We start from the raw sequence: 16,608 nt of genomic DNA, 5'->3' as shown, positions 1-16,608 counted from the left end.
GCTTAATAGCTCCTTAAAAAAAGCTAGTCTGCTAGCGGCAGAGTCCAGGCTAACCACATTGCAGAAGTAAGGCAGGTCAACTTGCACTTTTCTTGGGCAGTAGTCATTCTAGGCTAGAAGGAAAAATGATCTGTGTGGGCACTGGTAATATGACAGGAACAGCAAGCTCACTGCCTAATTTACCTAGTTGTGATCCCCGGGAAGGCTGTAACTGTTCCACAGGAGTGTGTTTCTAGTAGCAGAATGGGACTGAGTAGAGAGAATTTCTTTTTTTTTTTCTTTTTTTTGAGACAGAGTTTCGCTCTTGTTGCCCAGGTTGGAGTACAATGGCACGATCTCAGCTCACCACAACCTCCACCTCCCAGGTTCAAGCGATTCTCCTGCTTCAGCCTTCCCAAGTAGCTGGGATTACAGGCATGCGCCACCACGCCCAGCTAATTTTGTATTTTAATAGAGACGGGGTTTCTCCATGTTGGTCTGGCTGGTCTTGAACTCCCAACCTCAAGTGATCCGCCTGCCTCGGCCTCCCAAAGTGCTGGGATTATAAGCATGAGCCACCGCACCTGGCCGGAAATGAGAAGAGAGACTTTCTTAAGAGGACTAGGCCTCCTTCATCTCTAGTGACCATCCAGCCCAGGCATTTCAGAAGTGGCATATTTACTAGCCCCATCAACATAGATCATATAAGAACAATGGAAGTGGTGGAGGTCAGCAAAAGAAGTAGAAGCAGCTGTACAAGAATTAGAAACCAAAAGTGTTTCCAGAAAGTCCTTTGACAAACTAATGATTCTGGTCTTGTAACTTGCCTTTTTCTCATTTTATCTTTGCAAATTATGCTTTCTTGTCATTTTCTTCTTCTTGTGTAGATCCACAATTTGTACATCAAAATTGAGATTTCACTGTAAAACATCATTATTTTGGATATTACAGAATCAGGCCCTGGTGTCCCCTGTTTCTATTCTGCCAAGCAGGAATGCTCCATCATGGTCCAACCTGTTTCCCACCCTTTCATGCGCATGTCACAGGGCACATTAGTGTCTCAGGGTGCTTGGAGCTTTCTGACGGGTAGGACCTGGCATAAAACCTGCATCTAAGCCATCCAAACCATGCTCACAGGTAACAGTCCAAATGTTCAAATGTGGTTTCAAAGACCCTGGTAATGGAGGAAGAATAACAAGGGGTGTTAGGAAATATCACCCATCAATACATTCCCATCTCCACACAAGATGCAATCTCAAGGGGAGGTATAATGCATGTATAATTCATGCATACAAATTTCCTCGGCCAACCCACATGCTACCTTCCCTTATTTCAGCTGCTCAGTTCATCTGTGGCAACATAATAAGTCCCAGTGGAGGTAGCTCTTTACCTTGCAGATGGTGAGAACCAGGTACAAAGGAGTTGCGGCCAGATCTGTCTTTTGTGGGAATGCTGGGGCTCTTGCCCAGGCGAACATGAAACCAACAGTCAGCCTCAAGGTCAACACTGTACATTCTTCCTGCTGGGCCTTCCCCAGAAGGCTAGGCTACTCTCCTACCATCCCTGAATGCACAGGCCATCTATTACTTTAGCTCTGTCAGCTTGGTTTCTATGGACCATCTGCCTGCTTCCTGTCACAAATGTGATTATTTACTAATCTGCAAAGAGTCAGGAAAACATCCAACCCTCCCTTCTTGAGGGAATTTTTATTTCTCATCATTTGACCCATGAACAGACATTGTCGAGGGTTGTACATATGAATGATATGAAAAGGCCAGTTCTTCACAAGTACTTTCTTTGTCAGTTTTGTTTATCAAGCCAAAGATGTAGAAATGCCTCTGTCCTTTGACTACTGGTCTGTTCCACTGGAGAGGCCAGCCTGTTCCTCCTGACTTTAACTTCCCTTCTAGTGTGCCCTTCCATTCTGATTCATCCAGACATATGGCCCAGGCCAGACGCAGTGGCTCATGCCTATAGTCCTAGTACTTTGGAAGGCTGAGGCAGGTGGATCACCTGAGGTCAGGAGCTCAAGACCAGCCTGGCGAACATGGCGAAACCCCATCTCTACTAAAAATACAACAATTAGCCAGGCATGGTACAAGATGCCTGTAATCCCAGTTACTTCAGAGGCTGAGGTGGGAGAATGACTTGAGCCCGGGAGGCGGAGATTGCAGTGAGCCCAGATTGCAACACTGCACTCCAACCTGGGCAAGAGAGTGAGACTCTATCTCAAAAAAACAAAAGACAATACAGATACATGGCCCAGCCTTAGCCAAGTTCTCCCATAGTGAGAGAGGAAGTAAAAGGGAGACAGAAATCCTATTTCAAGAAGGTCAGGATGTTCCAAGGTCTGCCCTGTGATTAACCCTCTCCCGGGAAGCATATGGCTGGCCCTGTGATGGCTCTCTCTCTCTTTCTTCCTTTGAAGACATGCCAAGAGGGGCTGGCAGTGCCTGATACCATTTTGTTGAAATGGGTCTGGTTAGGCAGTTGGTTGGGCGGACTGTGTCACCAGTGGGTTTCAGGGGAACTTGCTCCAGCCACCCACTCATGACCAGCTATGATATAGGCAAAGCAAGCAGAGTTGGGGGTGCCTTGTCCACGAAGAGAAAAACTGAGACATAACCCAAACTAAATGTGACATAACGTAAAATTTTAAGAAATCTGTACTTAGAATGATGTCTATTTGTTCTGCTGACATGTTTGCAAAGGAGTTTGCTGCCAAAGGGTTATTAATGCAATGAACAGCTACTGAATGCCTCCTGGGCACTGGGCAACATTAGACTGTTTGTCCCAACTAATAAAAGTGATCCTTCAGAATCACACACTTGATCACCGCCCCCCCCCCCCATTTAAATTTATTTGATGGCACCCATAGCAATCACTCCTTGGTAACACTGGAGTCAGGGTCAGGGTCTTCCAAGGCCTGCTCAGTGATTAACCCTGTCCCAGGAAGCATATGGCTGGCCCTGTGATGGCTCTCTCTCTCTTTCCTCCTTTGAAGACATGCCAAGAGGGGCTGGCAGTGCCCCTCTGCCCATCTGCTTTTACCAGTTCTTTACACAGACACCTTCTTTCCAGCTCCACCTTTTCCTGTCTTGATTGTTGTTGCCCTGGTTGTCACGGTATCCACATAGATTGCCCTTCTCCACTCATACCATACCATACCAACCTGACCTAGGTGGACCTTTCAGGACATTTTTTAAACATAATTTTTTTTTAAATCACATCTCCCACCTTGCTCTCTTTCCTGTGTAAGGTTTTTCTCCTTCTTCCAAGCTTCTTGCAGCCTGTACCCTTCCCTCGGGGCTGCCACACCACAGTGTAATTCTCGCTTTGTTTTTCTTCTCCCTCCTTGATTGGAGACTGAGGGCAATGCCCTGCGCCTGTCCCAGGGCCTGATACAGAGAAGGCTCCTAAGATATGTTTGTGATGTATGTAGCTACTGACTCCAGTATGGAGGTTGGGGGCTACAAATAAGGTATACATAGAGTGTGCTCTTATGTTTGTGGCAGAACAAAGAATACGTATGCCGTGGCCATGACTACGAGAGGCTGGAGGCCTTCCAGCAGAGGATGCTCAGTGAGTTCCCGCAGGCTGTCGCCATGCAGCACCCCAACCATCCTGATGATGCCATCCTACAGTGCGATGCCCAGTGTATCTTTTGATACTGGGTGGGAGGACGGCAGGGGCCCTGGGAGGTGAGGTCCACCCAGTCAGCTGCCCTCTACCACACTGCCAGCCATATAGGTTAGATATCCCATAGCCCTAAACCTGAGTGTGTCCTCATTGCTTAGCACACACTTAGAAACGCACTAATGCCTCAAAGAGGAAGCATTGGCGTGCCCTTAGCAGTGGGTGGTCTAGTCATCAGTGGGACTTCAGAAAGGTCTTTATCCCTCAGACTGGCTGCTTCCAACAGCTTAATCCTCACCCTGCCCTATGAGGAGTCTGCCCAGGCAGCCAGGAGCAATCACTGTACAGGGTGACTTGGGGTCCTATCAGGGCTCTTGTCACAGGAATACCACCTGTGCTGTGACCTGCGCCACTCCCATGTGTACTATTATTGTCCCTTGTCTTCGTCAGGCGGACTGGGGCAGGGCCCAAGGATGTGCGGAGCGGGAGAGGATGGGGGAGTTCCTTTGGTTTGGTGGCACTTGGAAGTCTGAATGGAAACACTGCCCTCCCCCTCACCTTTCACACACAGCTTCCTTGGGGACCACATGACAGATGCCATGACTATGGCAAGCTTGTTTCAGAGAAGGGAGGGCAAGTGGACTCTTACCTGCTTTTTTTCCACAAAGATTTCAAACAGTATTTTATTTAAAAGTTGTTCTTCAGTAAATATACTTTACCTATAGAGGGGAAGCCCAGACCCTTGTAGCCTTCTCTCACTCCCATGGGGTGGATGCCTGCATTCCCCTCTTTCCCTTTGTTTCTTAAAGGGGCACCAGAGAACACTTGGCTGTTGACATCTCACCTTGGTTGAGTGCTCATGAAACTCAACTACTAGAGCAGGGAGAGGGAGGGAGCAGATAGAGATTTACCTAACTGTACTTGGGTCTAATCTGCCCCTGGAGATGCCACTGCCTCCACCACTGGGCTGTCAGTAAGGAGCAGGGGCTATGGTGCACTTCTCCCCTTTGAGGAGATAACAGGGGTCAACCTCTCAGGTCCATCTCTGGCAAGTCTGCATTTCTCCTTCACTTCCTGCCCAGACTTGCAGATCTATGCAGTGACACCCATTCCAGATTATGTGGATGTTCTGCAGATGGATAGGGTACCAGATCGCGTCAAGAGCTTCTATCGTGTCAACAATGTGAGGAAGTTCCGGTACGACAGGCCTTTTCACAAAGGCCCCAAGGACAAGGAGAATGAATTCAAGGTGAACAAATCTAGGAAAACAGGGGCAGTACACACAGCAAGTCCAGGGGCAAGCTCAACTTTCTTGGGAACTCACTGTTTTATCCCTCAGGTAGGCAGGGTGTGGCAAAACTTGCCTAACTGCCCACACCTGCCTGTTCCCTCCCTACAGAGCCTATGGATTGAACGTACCACACTGACCCTGACCCACAGCTTGCCTGGCATCTCTCGGTGGTTTGAAGTGGAGAGAAGGGAACTGGTGAGACATGTCTCAGATGAAGCTGAGCTTCACAACTGCTCCCTCGGCCCCAGCTCTGGGGGCCCTTCTCTAAGGACTGAAGATAAAGAGAGCTTCGGCCACCTGCCTGGCCTAGGCTCCCACAGGTCAACCCGGTGCTAGGATCTTTGTGTATCTTCTCTCATCTAATGCATACAACACCCCTGAGCAGCAGGTATTTTCAACCTCCCACTTTACATATGAGAAAACTATTCTCCGAGATTCAAGAAAGCAGAGTGTTCTGATTTCAGAACTAGTGTTCTTCACTATTTGCTGTACTTCCAAGTGCCTATAAATCAGAAAACAGAAGTGGAAAGGGTCCAGGGAGTCTCAAGTTCACAGGAACAAGGAAGGGGAATCAATACCACAGATCTTAGACCCCAGGTCTCAGGAATATGATGAGGGGTTATCATCATTTCTGGGATGACTCTGTGTGCTGTGTACCCCTAGGTGGAGGTGAGCCCTCTGGAGAATGCCATCCAAGTGGTTGAGAATAAGAACCAGGAGCTACGCTCCCTGATCAGCCAGTATCAACACAAGCAGGTGCATGGCAACATCAACCTGCTAAGCATGTGCCTGAATGGTGTCATTGATGCAGCTGTCAATGGAGGCATTGCACGCTATCAGGAGGTGAGCTGTGGCCACAGACCAAACCCATGCAGGCAGCCTGGCTGGGAAGGTGACTCACAGGCTTCTCTTTTCAAGATTGTAGTCTCCTTAGGTAGCCTTCCCTACATGCCCTCTCTTGGCTAAACTAACTTGGGATGGTCCTGGAATGAGGCCCTAAGCTCCCTATCACTCCCTATTTCTTTGGCACAGTTCTCTGGTAGGGCCTTTTCTTCATTTTTATTCTCTGAACTCTGAGATGGGTAATCTGTAATCCTGATTATGGGAAGATGTTAGGTGCCCTCCAAGAGGAGCCTTGGAGCCCAGCCCATCATGAGAAGTGAGTCGTAGGCTGGATAAGAGGCTAGCCCCTACTCCCAGTCCACCAGTCCTGCCTGCCCTACCTAGGCCATCCAGGCTCCATAAGGGACTGGGGTCAGCATCCAGACTTAGATGGCTTGGCCACGTTCAATCCTTCTCAGACAAAAAACACACCTCACCAGGCGCAGTGGCTCACGCCTGTAATCCCAGAACTTTGGGAGGCCGAGGTGGGCGGATCACGAGGTCAGGAGATTGAGACCATCCTGGCTAAGACGGTGAAACCCCATCTCTACTAAAAATACAAGAAAAAATTAGCCGGGCATGGTGGCGGGCACCTGTAATCCCAGCTACTCGGGAGGCTGAGGCAGGAGAATGGCGTGAACCCAGGAGGCAGAGCTTGCAGTGAGCCGAGATCACACCACTGCACTCCAGCCTGGGCGACAGAGCAAGACTCGGTCTCAAAAAATATATAATAAAATAAAATAAAACACACACACCTCTAGTTGCCAGAAGTTCAAACAGGCCAGACTGGTGTATGTACCTATGAGGAGACAGCCTGGCTACGTTTTAGGTGGCATTAGTGAACTCAAATCTCCTGGGCCCCATATAAGTAGTAGTCCTGGGAAGAGTCTTCCTGACTTGGCCTTTCCTTTCACAGGCCTTCTTTGATAAAGATTACATCAACAAGCACCCAGGAGATGCTGAGAAGATCACCCAGCTCAAGGAGCTTATGCAGGAGCAGGTATGTCTTGGAGAGCTTGGGGACCAGCAGCCAGGTGAGAAAAGCCATGCACTACAAGATGGCTTCAGTTCTCAGGGGCTGCTCATGGTTCACAGAGTGGCCTTGTTTGTGACTCTGATAGGTTCATGTCCTTGGAGTTGGGCTAGCAGTTCATGAGAAGTTTGTGCACCCAGAAATGCGACCTCTGCATAAGAAGCTAATTGATCAGTTCCAGATGATGCGGGCCAGTCTCTACCATGTAAGTTAATCCCTGTCCTGCCCCTGCTGCAGTAGAACCAGGTGTCACTTTCTCCAGACCTATATACCACAAGCCAAAGGAAAATAGGAGGGAGAGAGCCTGGGTGGGGGCCGGGTCAGGGAGAGAGGCTGTCCTCCCCACAGAGGGACAGGGGGCAAGGATGGATGCTATATCCAGGGGAAGGATGCTAAGGATCCTCTCACTCACTCACTCACTCCCAAAGGAGGAGCCAGATTCAAGGGCAGAGAACATGTTTCAGAGCACAGGTTTTCATATGTGGAGGAAAAGAGCTAAAGTATATGGCCCACATGTAGGGATCTTTTTGGAGATGTTTTTCATCTCAAGAACCTAAAGAGGTAGGCATGGCCTGAGCCAGCCTTCTCTCCCCATCTCCCTCCTCCTCCTCTTCTCTTTCTCTGCCCTTCTTCATTCTTCTCCCTCTAATCGTTCTCTTTTCCCTCTTTTTACTCTTCCCCCAACTCCCTTTTCTCCCTCTTTCCCTCCCTCCCTCTTCTTCCCAGCTTCCTGTATCATGTCTGGTGATCCAAACTCACATCTGAGATAGTCTAGGATGAGCAGTACTTTGATGCTAGCGGTTCTTAAAGGGGTCAGCCAGGTCCTGGGGCTGGACCACGCTCCTGAAAGTCTCCCTAACTCTGGCCCAGCTCTTCAGCCTCCACAGTAGCATTTGGCCCAAGGACTTAAACACACAAACAGGACTTATATTCCAGGACCAGTATTCCTTGGCAGGGTCTTAGAGGAAGTGCTGACTGGCTGAGGATAGAGCCCCCTAGTCACATACCCAAACCTCATTTTCAACTGTGGGGCCGACTCCAAATGTTTTCTAGAGATCCCTTCCTGCTAAACAGGCTGTCTCCCAGATCTTAAGGGGTATGAGCCCAATTACCTGCTGCTACCTGGCACCCAAGCCAAGTTCTCTTCTCATCACCCAGGACCACTGGGTAGTGGCAGGTCGACAAGAAGTAGAGCTGTTTGAGCTGCACAAGGTTGTCATGAGCAAAAAACATCCCCCTCTAGGGATACCCATGGCCACAGGAGCCCTGAGGGAGGCTGAACTACTTAAACACAGTGGGCCTGACCCATTTGGGGCAGACCTGCTTTGTTCGTGGATGCTGCAGGTTCTGGTCATCTCCGTCCCTCCAGGCTCCCAGTGCAGGTCTCAGCCTGTGTGGACAAGTGTGGATAACATGAAAAGAGAAAAAGAAGCTTGTTGTAGTTTGAGGGGTAGGGGCACATTTTCCAGAGGAAAGCCTGGAGATCCTGAAATTTCTCCCATCTGTTAGGATTCTCCCGTGGTATTTCAAGGTGAAATATGCAGAGAAGCTCTTTTACATCTCTGCCTTAAAATTGGAGTGTCATTTAGTTAGGAACTTGGGCAGTATTGCTGAGCCTGGTGGGTATTCATTCCACTACTTCTCATTCCAAGGTCTCCTGCATACTTCCCCATCACAGCAGGTGACCCAGGCAGGCTGGAGCCTGGCCAGTGGGGAGGTTCTCTGCCATGTGGGTTGCAGCAAAAAGCACAAAACACTTTCCTATATACATCACATTCTTCCATGTGCGCACATATCCTTTATCCAGCTACAGAAATACATTTTAGCCCTCTGTATACTTTGGAAGAAGTGGGTGGAAAACCCGGTGCTTCTTCACACCAAGCTCAGAAATATCCCCAGTGGACTTAGGGCCCCTGTTCACTACAGATTTTGAAGGACTTGAGGAAACCTGAACAGTTATTTCTTCTGAGTTGCACACAGGGATGCAAACAAACATGCTGTCACCTAGTAGGGTTTGAGATCAGAAGTGTGTGCCCAGAAATCTGTATACTTAATATGAATTAATTAAGCTAAAATAGATCTGTGCTATTTTTCAGTTACATACATCAGGATTTTATGTTCTGTCTCCCCGTAGACTGTGTCACAGACAACCCAGGTCACTAAGAGCTGGGCCATTTAGCAGTCTAATAAAACTTGACACCAATCCTTATGTAATTGGTGCCCACTGATTGACAACTAATAATAAGCTCTTCCTCTCCTTTTTCCCAAATCTTGTTCTACTTATTCCATAGCGAGAAAACTTATTAACACACTCCTATGAGCTCAGACCAGCTTCAGTTCATTCCAGATATGCTTCTCTTAGTGTGGAGTCAACCTGGGGCCTCACACACGGCCTTTGGTCTAGGTTCCCATGCAGTTAGGAGGGTGTTTTAGTCATGAAGGGGGCATTGCCCAAAGGAAGCAGTTCAGGTTCAGCCAACCATATGACTCTTTTTTGTTTCTTTTAGATTTTTGACCACCAGTCAGTTCTTCCCTCATATCTCTTAGTTACTTATTTATTCTTTACTCTCTATGAAGGGGCATTCATTTCTCAACAGGAGTTTCCAGGTTTGGATAAGCTAAGTCCTGCATGTTCAGGCACCAGCACCCCACGGGGAAATGTTCTGGCATCCCATAGCCCCATGAGTCCGGAGAGCATCAAGATGACCCATCGGCACAGGTATGGCCTTAGGGCTGGGGAGGGTTCCCTCTGGAGAGGTGAGTCTAAATTGTCAAGGGTCGGACAAAAGAGTCCTTGTGTATACTCATATTCCCTCTTACCCATGCACACAGCAAACACTTATGTGGCTCCTGCCATAGGACCCACACCCTGCAGTCAGTCAGTCACTATCCTGGTTAAGGGAAGTGTATACATGATATTGTGGCAGCATGGAGGAGGGGGCATTTGGGGAAGTCTTGAAGGATAAATAGATGTTTGCTAGGGGTTAGGAGGGTGATAGGGCAAGATCTAGGCAAATTGACTGACACATGCAGAAGCCTCAAGATATGAACAAGCCAGCCTGGTCAGCACTCTGAGTAGAGTCAAGTGGCTGGAGTGCAGGATTCCAGGGCATGGAAAAGGGGATAGGACCAACTCTGAATGGGCCTTGTTCATGCAGGCCTTTGGACTTGATCCCAAGGAGAATGAGGATCACCAAGTCAGTTTTAAGGAAGAAACAGCATAGTGACGTGAACATCAAAGACTGGTTTGCCTGGGCTCAACTGAGAATACTGAAAGTCTCTAGGCCAGGAAGGCCAGGTTGGAGGAGGAGACCAGTGAGAGGAGCCCCTCACTTAGGCTTGTTTTCCAGTGTGAGTGGCAACTCAGCACAGAATGGGCACTTAGGAACAAATGAATGAGAGTTTTTCCTGGTATTGCTAGAGGAGAGCTATTGACAAGCCTTTTGGCCACAGATGTGGAAAGAGGACTGCAGATAGTTCACAACCGGCTATTTTGGTAGCTTCCCACACTAGGAAGAAGCCTCTGACCAAGGAGCAGATCCCATCATGGTGTGGGGGGTGGAGGGGTGGGCACTGACCCAGACTAATACCCCATAGAAAGGGGGACCTGAGATCTTTGACCTGATTTGGCATATCTCTTTATTCCTCCTGAGAAATTGCTAATGTCGTTAAGCTGAGTGGCCATAAGCCATGTAGCTGTAGATAGAGGCTTGTCCAGTGTACCACACCATTGTCTCTCCCAGACCAAGGGCTCCTGAGTAGCAGGGTACAGCTCAGGACTGCTCCAGGCCTCAGATGGGTATGAGCATTGGCTATGGAACCCTCCAAACCGGTGGTAGCTGAAACCAGGGATGACTGTTCCACACATTCTGCTCTATTGTCCCCCTGCCACCTGCCATCGGCCTGACTCCTCCCTATTTCCCACTCTTGCTCACAGCCCCATGAACTTGATGGGCACAGGCCGCCATTCATCATCCTCTCTCTCCTCACATGCGTCTAGTGAAGCAGGAAACATGGTGATGCTGGGCGACGGCTCCATGGGCGATGCTCCCGAGGACCTGTACCACCACATGCAGGTACAGAGCTGTCCAGGGAGAGTGGGCCAGGGCACCATGCCTACAGGACTCACCTTGCTGTTGCAATGTCTGATCTGAGGGCTGGCAACCCTGCCTAATTCTCTAGCTCTGAATTCAGAACACCCCTCATCAGAGCTAGAAAGCCACCTTTCCTCCACACACCATCCTAAGTATCAGTTCCCAGGCCTTATTTCCCAAGAAGAAAATCCAGCTTCAGCCCTGGTTGCTTTAAGAGATCCCATGGGAAAGATCCTCTGCCAGAGTGCCCCCTTGCCTGGCATTCCTGTTGGCTTAGTCCTGCTTCCTCCGTGGTCACTGTAGTATGGCCAGCCCAACAACTTTGTTCCATATGGGTGGTATGGGTGGCCCCTAGTGCCCAACCATTAGCCTGGCCTCCATCAGGGCTCAGGGTATAGCATAAGGCACTGGGGCAGAGCACCTCAGGGCATGAAAAAGCCAACTCTGTGCCAGCCCTAAAGTCCTGGCCATTCAGACCTCTATCCTGCTGATTTTTCTCCCTTTGCAGCTTGCGTATCCCAACCCCAGGTACCAGGGCTCGGTCACCAACGTCTCTGTTCTGTCCTCGTCCCAGGCAAGCCCTTCTTCCTCCAGCCTGAGTTCCACTCACTCAGCACCATCTCAGATGATTACCTCTGCCCCTTCCAGTGCCCGAGGTAAGGACGGCAGAGTGCTACTTGCAGAATGGAGAAGAGAGGTCTTCATGAACCCCACTCAGCTTCCCGTTATCTGTGACTGTGTCTTTGAGAGCAGCCCTGTGACTTAGAGAATACTCATTTGTGCTTTTACCACTAAGGACTCAAGTGTTCCTGCCTCCAGGCCTCTTCTCTGGCTGGCTTTAGACTCCACTCTGAGCAGTGGCTGCTGCTGGCAGCCATTGCATTTCTACCTCAGTGAAAGGACACACAGCTTAGAAGAAAGCTCACTTCTTTCTCATTGAAATTTTTGCTAGAACAAAGATCAAAGTCAAGGCGAAAGTTAGTATTTTGTCTTGAGGAATCAGGCATGATGACAAAGTATGGAAAGTAAATCGGGAGACTAAAATTAACCCTGGAAAATGTTATTCTAAAACAGTAACAGCAACCAAAAAGTTTTTCTTCAGTTGGGAAAGGCTTTCTCAGAAGAGATGGCTCTGTAAAAACCTCTTTACTTTGCCAATTATTACTTGATTTCTAGTTCAGTTGAATAAATATTGTTCTTTGAGAGCCAGCATCTTTTTCACATTCTAATCCTAGTTCCCAAGTGAAAGTTGATTCTGCCCTTGTAGACAGAAACATTTGCTGTGGAATGGAAATTAGCTGTGGTAAATAGGATCTAATGCTTTGCAGGGTAGTGACAGTGGTCTGAACTTGCCAGCCAGTCACTTGCTCTTGCTTCCAGGCTTCAGAAGGAGGGAGTCTCTTTGTTCTTCTCATTATTATGAAACCAAAGGAAAATAGCACAAATTTATTTATTTATTTATTTTTATTATTGTACTTTAAGTTCTGTGGTACATGTGCACACGTGCAGGTTTGTTACATATGTATACGTGTGCCATGCTGGTGTCCTGCGCCCATTAATTCGTCATTTACATTAGGTATATATTCTAATGCTATCCCTTCCCCCTGCTGCCACCCCACAACAGGCCCCAGTGCTGATGTTCCCCACCCTGTGTCCAAGTGTTCTCATTGTTCAATTCCCATCTATGAGTGAGAACATGCGATGTTTGGTTTTCTGTCCTTGCGATAGTTTGCTCAGAATGGTTTCCAGCTTCATCCATATCCCTACAAAGGACATGAACTCATCCTTTTTTATGGCTGCATAGTATTCCATGGTGCATATGTGCCACATTTTCTTAATCCAGTCTATCATTGATGGACATTTGGGTTGGTCCAAGTCTTTGCTATTGTGGATAGTGCTGCCATAAACATATGTGTGCATGTGTCTTTATAGCAGCATGATTTATAATCCTTTGGATATATACCTGGTAATGGGATGGCTGGGTCAAATGGTATTTCTAGTTCTAGATCCTTGAGGAATCGCCACACTGTCTTCCACAATGGTTGAACTAGTTTACAGTCCCACCAACAGTGTAAGTGTTCCTATTTCTCCACATCCTCTCCAGCACCTGTTGTTTCCTGACTTTTTAATGATCACCATTCTAACTGGTATGAGATGGTATCTCATTGTGGTTTTGATTTACATTTCTCTGATGACCAGTGATGATGAGCATTTTTTCATGTGTCTGTTGGCTGCATAAATGTCTTGTTTTGAGAAGTGTCTGTTCATATCCTTTTCCCACTTTTTGATGGAGTTTTTTGTTTTTTTTCTTGTAAATTTGTTTAAGTTCTTTGTAGATTCTGGATACCAGCCCTTTGTCAGATGGGTAGATTGTAACAGTTTTCTCCCATTCTGTAGGTTGCCTGTTCGCTCTGATGGTAGTTTCTTTTGCTGTGCAGAAGCTCTTTAGTTGAATTAGATCCCATTTGTCAATTTTGGCTTTTGTTGCCGTTGCTTTTGGTGTTCTAGTCATGAAGTCCTTGCCCATGCCTATGTCCTGAATGGTATTACCTAGGTTTTCTTCTAGGGATTTTATGGTTTTAGGTCTAACATTTAAGTCTTTAATCCATCTTGAATTAATTTTTGTATAAGGTATAAGGAAGGGATCCAGTTTCAGCTTTCTACACATGGCTAACCAGTTTTCCCAGCACCATTTATTAAATAGGGAATCCTTTCCCCATTGCTTCTTTTTGTCAGGTTTGTCAAAGATCAGATGGTTGTAGATGTGCAGTACTATTTCCAAGGGCTCTATTCTGTTCCATTGGTCTATATCTCTGTTTTGTTACCAGTACCATGCTGTTTTGGATACTGTAGCCTTGTAGTATAGTTTGAAGTCAGGTAGTGTGATGCCTCCAGCTTTGTTCTTTTGCTTAGGATTGCCTTGGCAGTGCAGGTTCTTTTTTGGTTTCATATGAACTTTAAAGTAGTTTTTCCCAATTCTGTGAAAAAAGTCATTGGTAGCTTGATGGGGATGGCATTGAATCTATAAATTACCTTGGGCAATATGGCCATTTTCACGATATTGATTCTTCCTATCCATGAGCATGGAATGTTCTTCCATTTGTTTATGTCCTCTTTTATTTCGTTGAGCAGTGATTTGTAGTTCTCCTTGAAGAGGTCCTTCACATCCCTTGTTAGTTGGATTCCTAGGTATTTTATTCTCTTTGAAGCAATTGTGAATGGGAGTTCACTCATGATTTGGCTCTCCGTTTGTCTGTTATTGGTATATAGGAATGCTTGTGATTTTTGCACATTGATTTTGTATCCTGAGACTTCACTGACGTTGCTTATCAGCTTAAGGAGATTTTGGGCTGAGACGATGGGGTTTTCTAAATATACAATCATGTCATCTGCAAACAGGACTATTTGACTTCCTCTTTTCCTGATTGAATACCCTTTATTTCTTACTCTTGCCTGATTGCCCTGGCCAGAACTTCCAACACTATGTTGAATAGGAGTGGTGAGAGAAGGCATCCCTGTCTTGTGCCAGTGTTCAAAGGGAATGCTTCCAGTTTTTGCCCATTCAGTATGATATTGGCTGTGGGTTTGTCATAAGTAGCTCTTATTATTTTGAGATACGTTCCATCAATACCTAGTTTATTGAGAGTTTTTAGCATGAATCACTGTTGAATTTTGTCAAAGGCCTTTTCTGCATCTACTGAGATAATCATGTGGTTTTTGTCTTTGGTTCTGTTTATGTGATGGATTACGTTAATTGATTTGCATATGTTGAACCAGCCTTGCATCCCAGGGATGAAGCCAACTTGATCGTGGTGGATAAGCTTTTTGATGTGCTGCTGGATTCAGTTTGCCAGTATTTCACTGAGGATGTTTGCATCAATATTCATCAGAGAGATAGGTCTAAAGTTCTCTTTTTTTGTTGTGTCTCTGCCAGGCTTTGGTATCAGGATGATATTAGCCTCATAAAATGAGTTAGGGAGGATTCCCTCTTTTTCTATTGATTGGAATAGTTTCAGAAAGAATGGTACCAGCTCCTCTTTGTACCTCTGGTAGAAATTGGCTGTGAATCCATCTGGTCCTGAACTTTTTTTAGATGGTAGGCTATTAATTATTGCCTTAATTTCAGAACCTGTTATTGGTCTATTCAGGGATTCAACTTCTTCCTGGTTTAGTCTTGGGAGGGTGTATGTGTCCAGGAATTTATCCATTTCTTCTAGATTTTCTAGTTTATTTGCATAGAGGTGTTTATAGTATTCTCTGATGGTAGTTTGTATTTCTGTGAGATCGGTGGTGATCCCCTTTATCATTTTTTATTGCATCGATTTGATTCTTCTGTCTTCTTTATTGGTGTTGCTAGTGGTCTATCAATTTTGTTGATCTTCTCAAAAAAACCAGCTCCTGGATTCATTGATTTTTTGAAGGGTTTTTTTGTGTGTCTCTATCTCCTTCAGTTCTGTTCTGATCTTAGTTATTTCTTGCCTTCTGCTAGCTTTTGAAGTGTTTGCTCTTGCTTCTCTAGTTCTTTTAATTGTGATATTAGGGTGTCAATTTTAGGGCTTTCCTACTTTCTCTCGTGGGGATTTAGTGCTCTAAATTTCCCTCTACATACTGCTTTAAATGTGTCCCAGAGATTCTGGTATGTTGTGTCTTTGTTCTCACTGGTTTCAAAGAACATCTTTATTTCTGCCTTCATTTCATTGTGTACCCAGTAGTCATTCAGGAGCAGGTTGTTCAGTTTCCATGTAGTTGAGCAGTTTTTAGTGAGTGTCTTAATCCTGAGTTCTAGTTTGATTGCACTGTGGTCTGAGAGACAGTCTGTTATAATTTTTGTTCTTTACATTTGCTGAGGAGTGCTTTACTTCCAACTGTGTGGTCAATTTTGGAATAAGTGTGATGTGGTGCTGAGAAGAATGTATATTCTGTTGATTTGGGATGGAGAGTTCTCTAGATGTGTATTAGATCCGCTTGGTGCAGAGTTGAGTTCAATTCCTGGATATCCTTGTTAACTTTCTGTCTCGTTGATCTGTCTAATGTTGACAGTGGGGTGTTAAAGTCTCCCATTATTATTGTGGGGGAGTCTAAGTCTCTTTGTAGGTCTCCAAGGACTTGCTTTATGAATCTGGGTGCTCCTGTATTGGGTGCATATATATTTAGGATAGTTAACTCTTCTTGTTTGAATTGATCCCTTTACCATTATGTAATGGCCTTCTTTGTCTCTTTTGATCTTTGTTGGTTTAAAGTCTGTTTTATCAGAGATTAGGATTGCAACCCCTGCTTTTTTTTGTTTTCCATTTGCTTGGTAGATCTTCCTCTATCCCTTTATTTTGAGCCTATGTGTGTCTCTGCATGCAAGATGGGTCTCCTGAATACAGCACACTGATGGGTCTTGACTCTTTATCCAATTTGCCAGTCTGTGTCTTTTAATTGGAGCATTTAGCCCATTTACATTTAAGGTTAATATTGTTATGTGTGAATTTGATCCTGTCATTATGATGTTAACTGGCTATTTTGCTCATTAGTTGATGCAGTTTATTCCTAGCATCCATGGTCTTTACAATTTGGCATGTTTTTGCAGTAGTTGGTACTGGTTGTTCCTTTCCATGTTTAGTGCTTCCTTCAGGAGCTCTTGTAAGGCAGGCCTGGTGGTGACAGAATCTCTTAGCATTTGTTTGTCTGTAAAGGATTTTATTTCT

The 16,608-nt window shown here is 46.1% G+C and overlaps 1 protein-coding gene across 5 annotated transcripts in view; it reads left to right on the top strand.

Moving 5' to 3' along the window:
- The window catches only part of DOCK3 (dedicator of cytokinesis 3), a 675,444-nt gene that overhangs the window by 642,766 nt on the left and 16,070 nt on the right, over window positions 1-16,608 (top strand). For all 5 annotated transcript variants that reach the window (XM_073010128.1, XM_073010127.1, XM_073010126.1 and 2 more), the window contains 9 exons: window positions 3,495-3,636; window positions 4,698-4,864; window positions 5,015-5,101; window positions 5,570-5,749; window positions 6,705-6,788; window positions 6,910-7,026; window positions 9,419-9,540; window positions 10,759-10,897; window positions 11,424-11,571. In XM_073010128.1, the coding sequence (XP_072866229.1) occupies window positions 3,495-3,636; window positions 4,698-4,864; window positions 5,015-5,101; window positions 5,570-5,749; window positions 6,705-6,788; window positions 6,910-7,026; window positions 9,419-9,540; window positions 10,759-10,897; window positions 11,424-11,571 (1,186 nt within the window). The remainder of the gene's footprint in view (window positions 1-3,494; window positions 3,637-4,697; window positions 4,865-5,014; window positions 5,102-5,569; window positions 5,750-6,704; window positions 6,789-6,909; window positions 7,027-9,418; window positions 9,541-10,758; window positions 10,898-11,423; window positions 11,572-16,608) is intronic.

Source organism: Chlorocebus sabaeus, chromosome 22 (assembly GCF_047675955.1).
Source record: "Chlorocebus sabaeus isolate Y175 chromosome 22, mChlSab1.0.hap1, whole genome shotgun sequence".
Lineage (NCBI taxonomy): Eukaryota > Metazoa > Chordata > Mammalia > Primates > Cercopithecidae > Chlorocebus > Chlorocebus sabaeus.
This window is presented reverse-complemented; position numbering and strand designations above follow the sequence as displayed.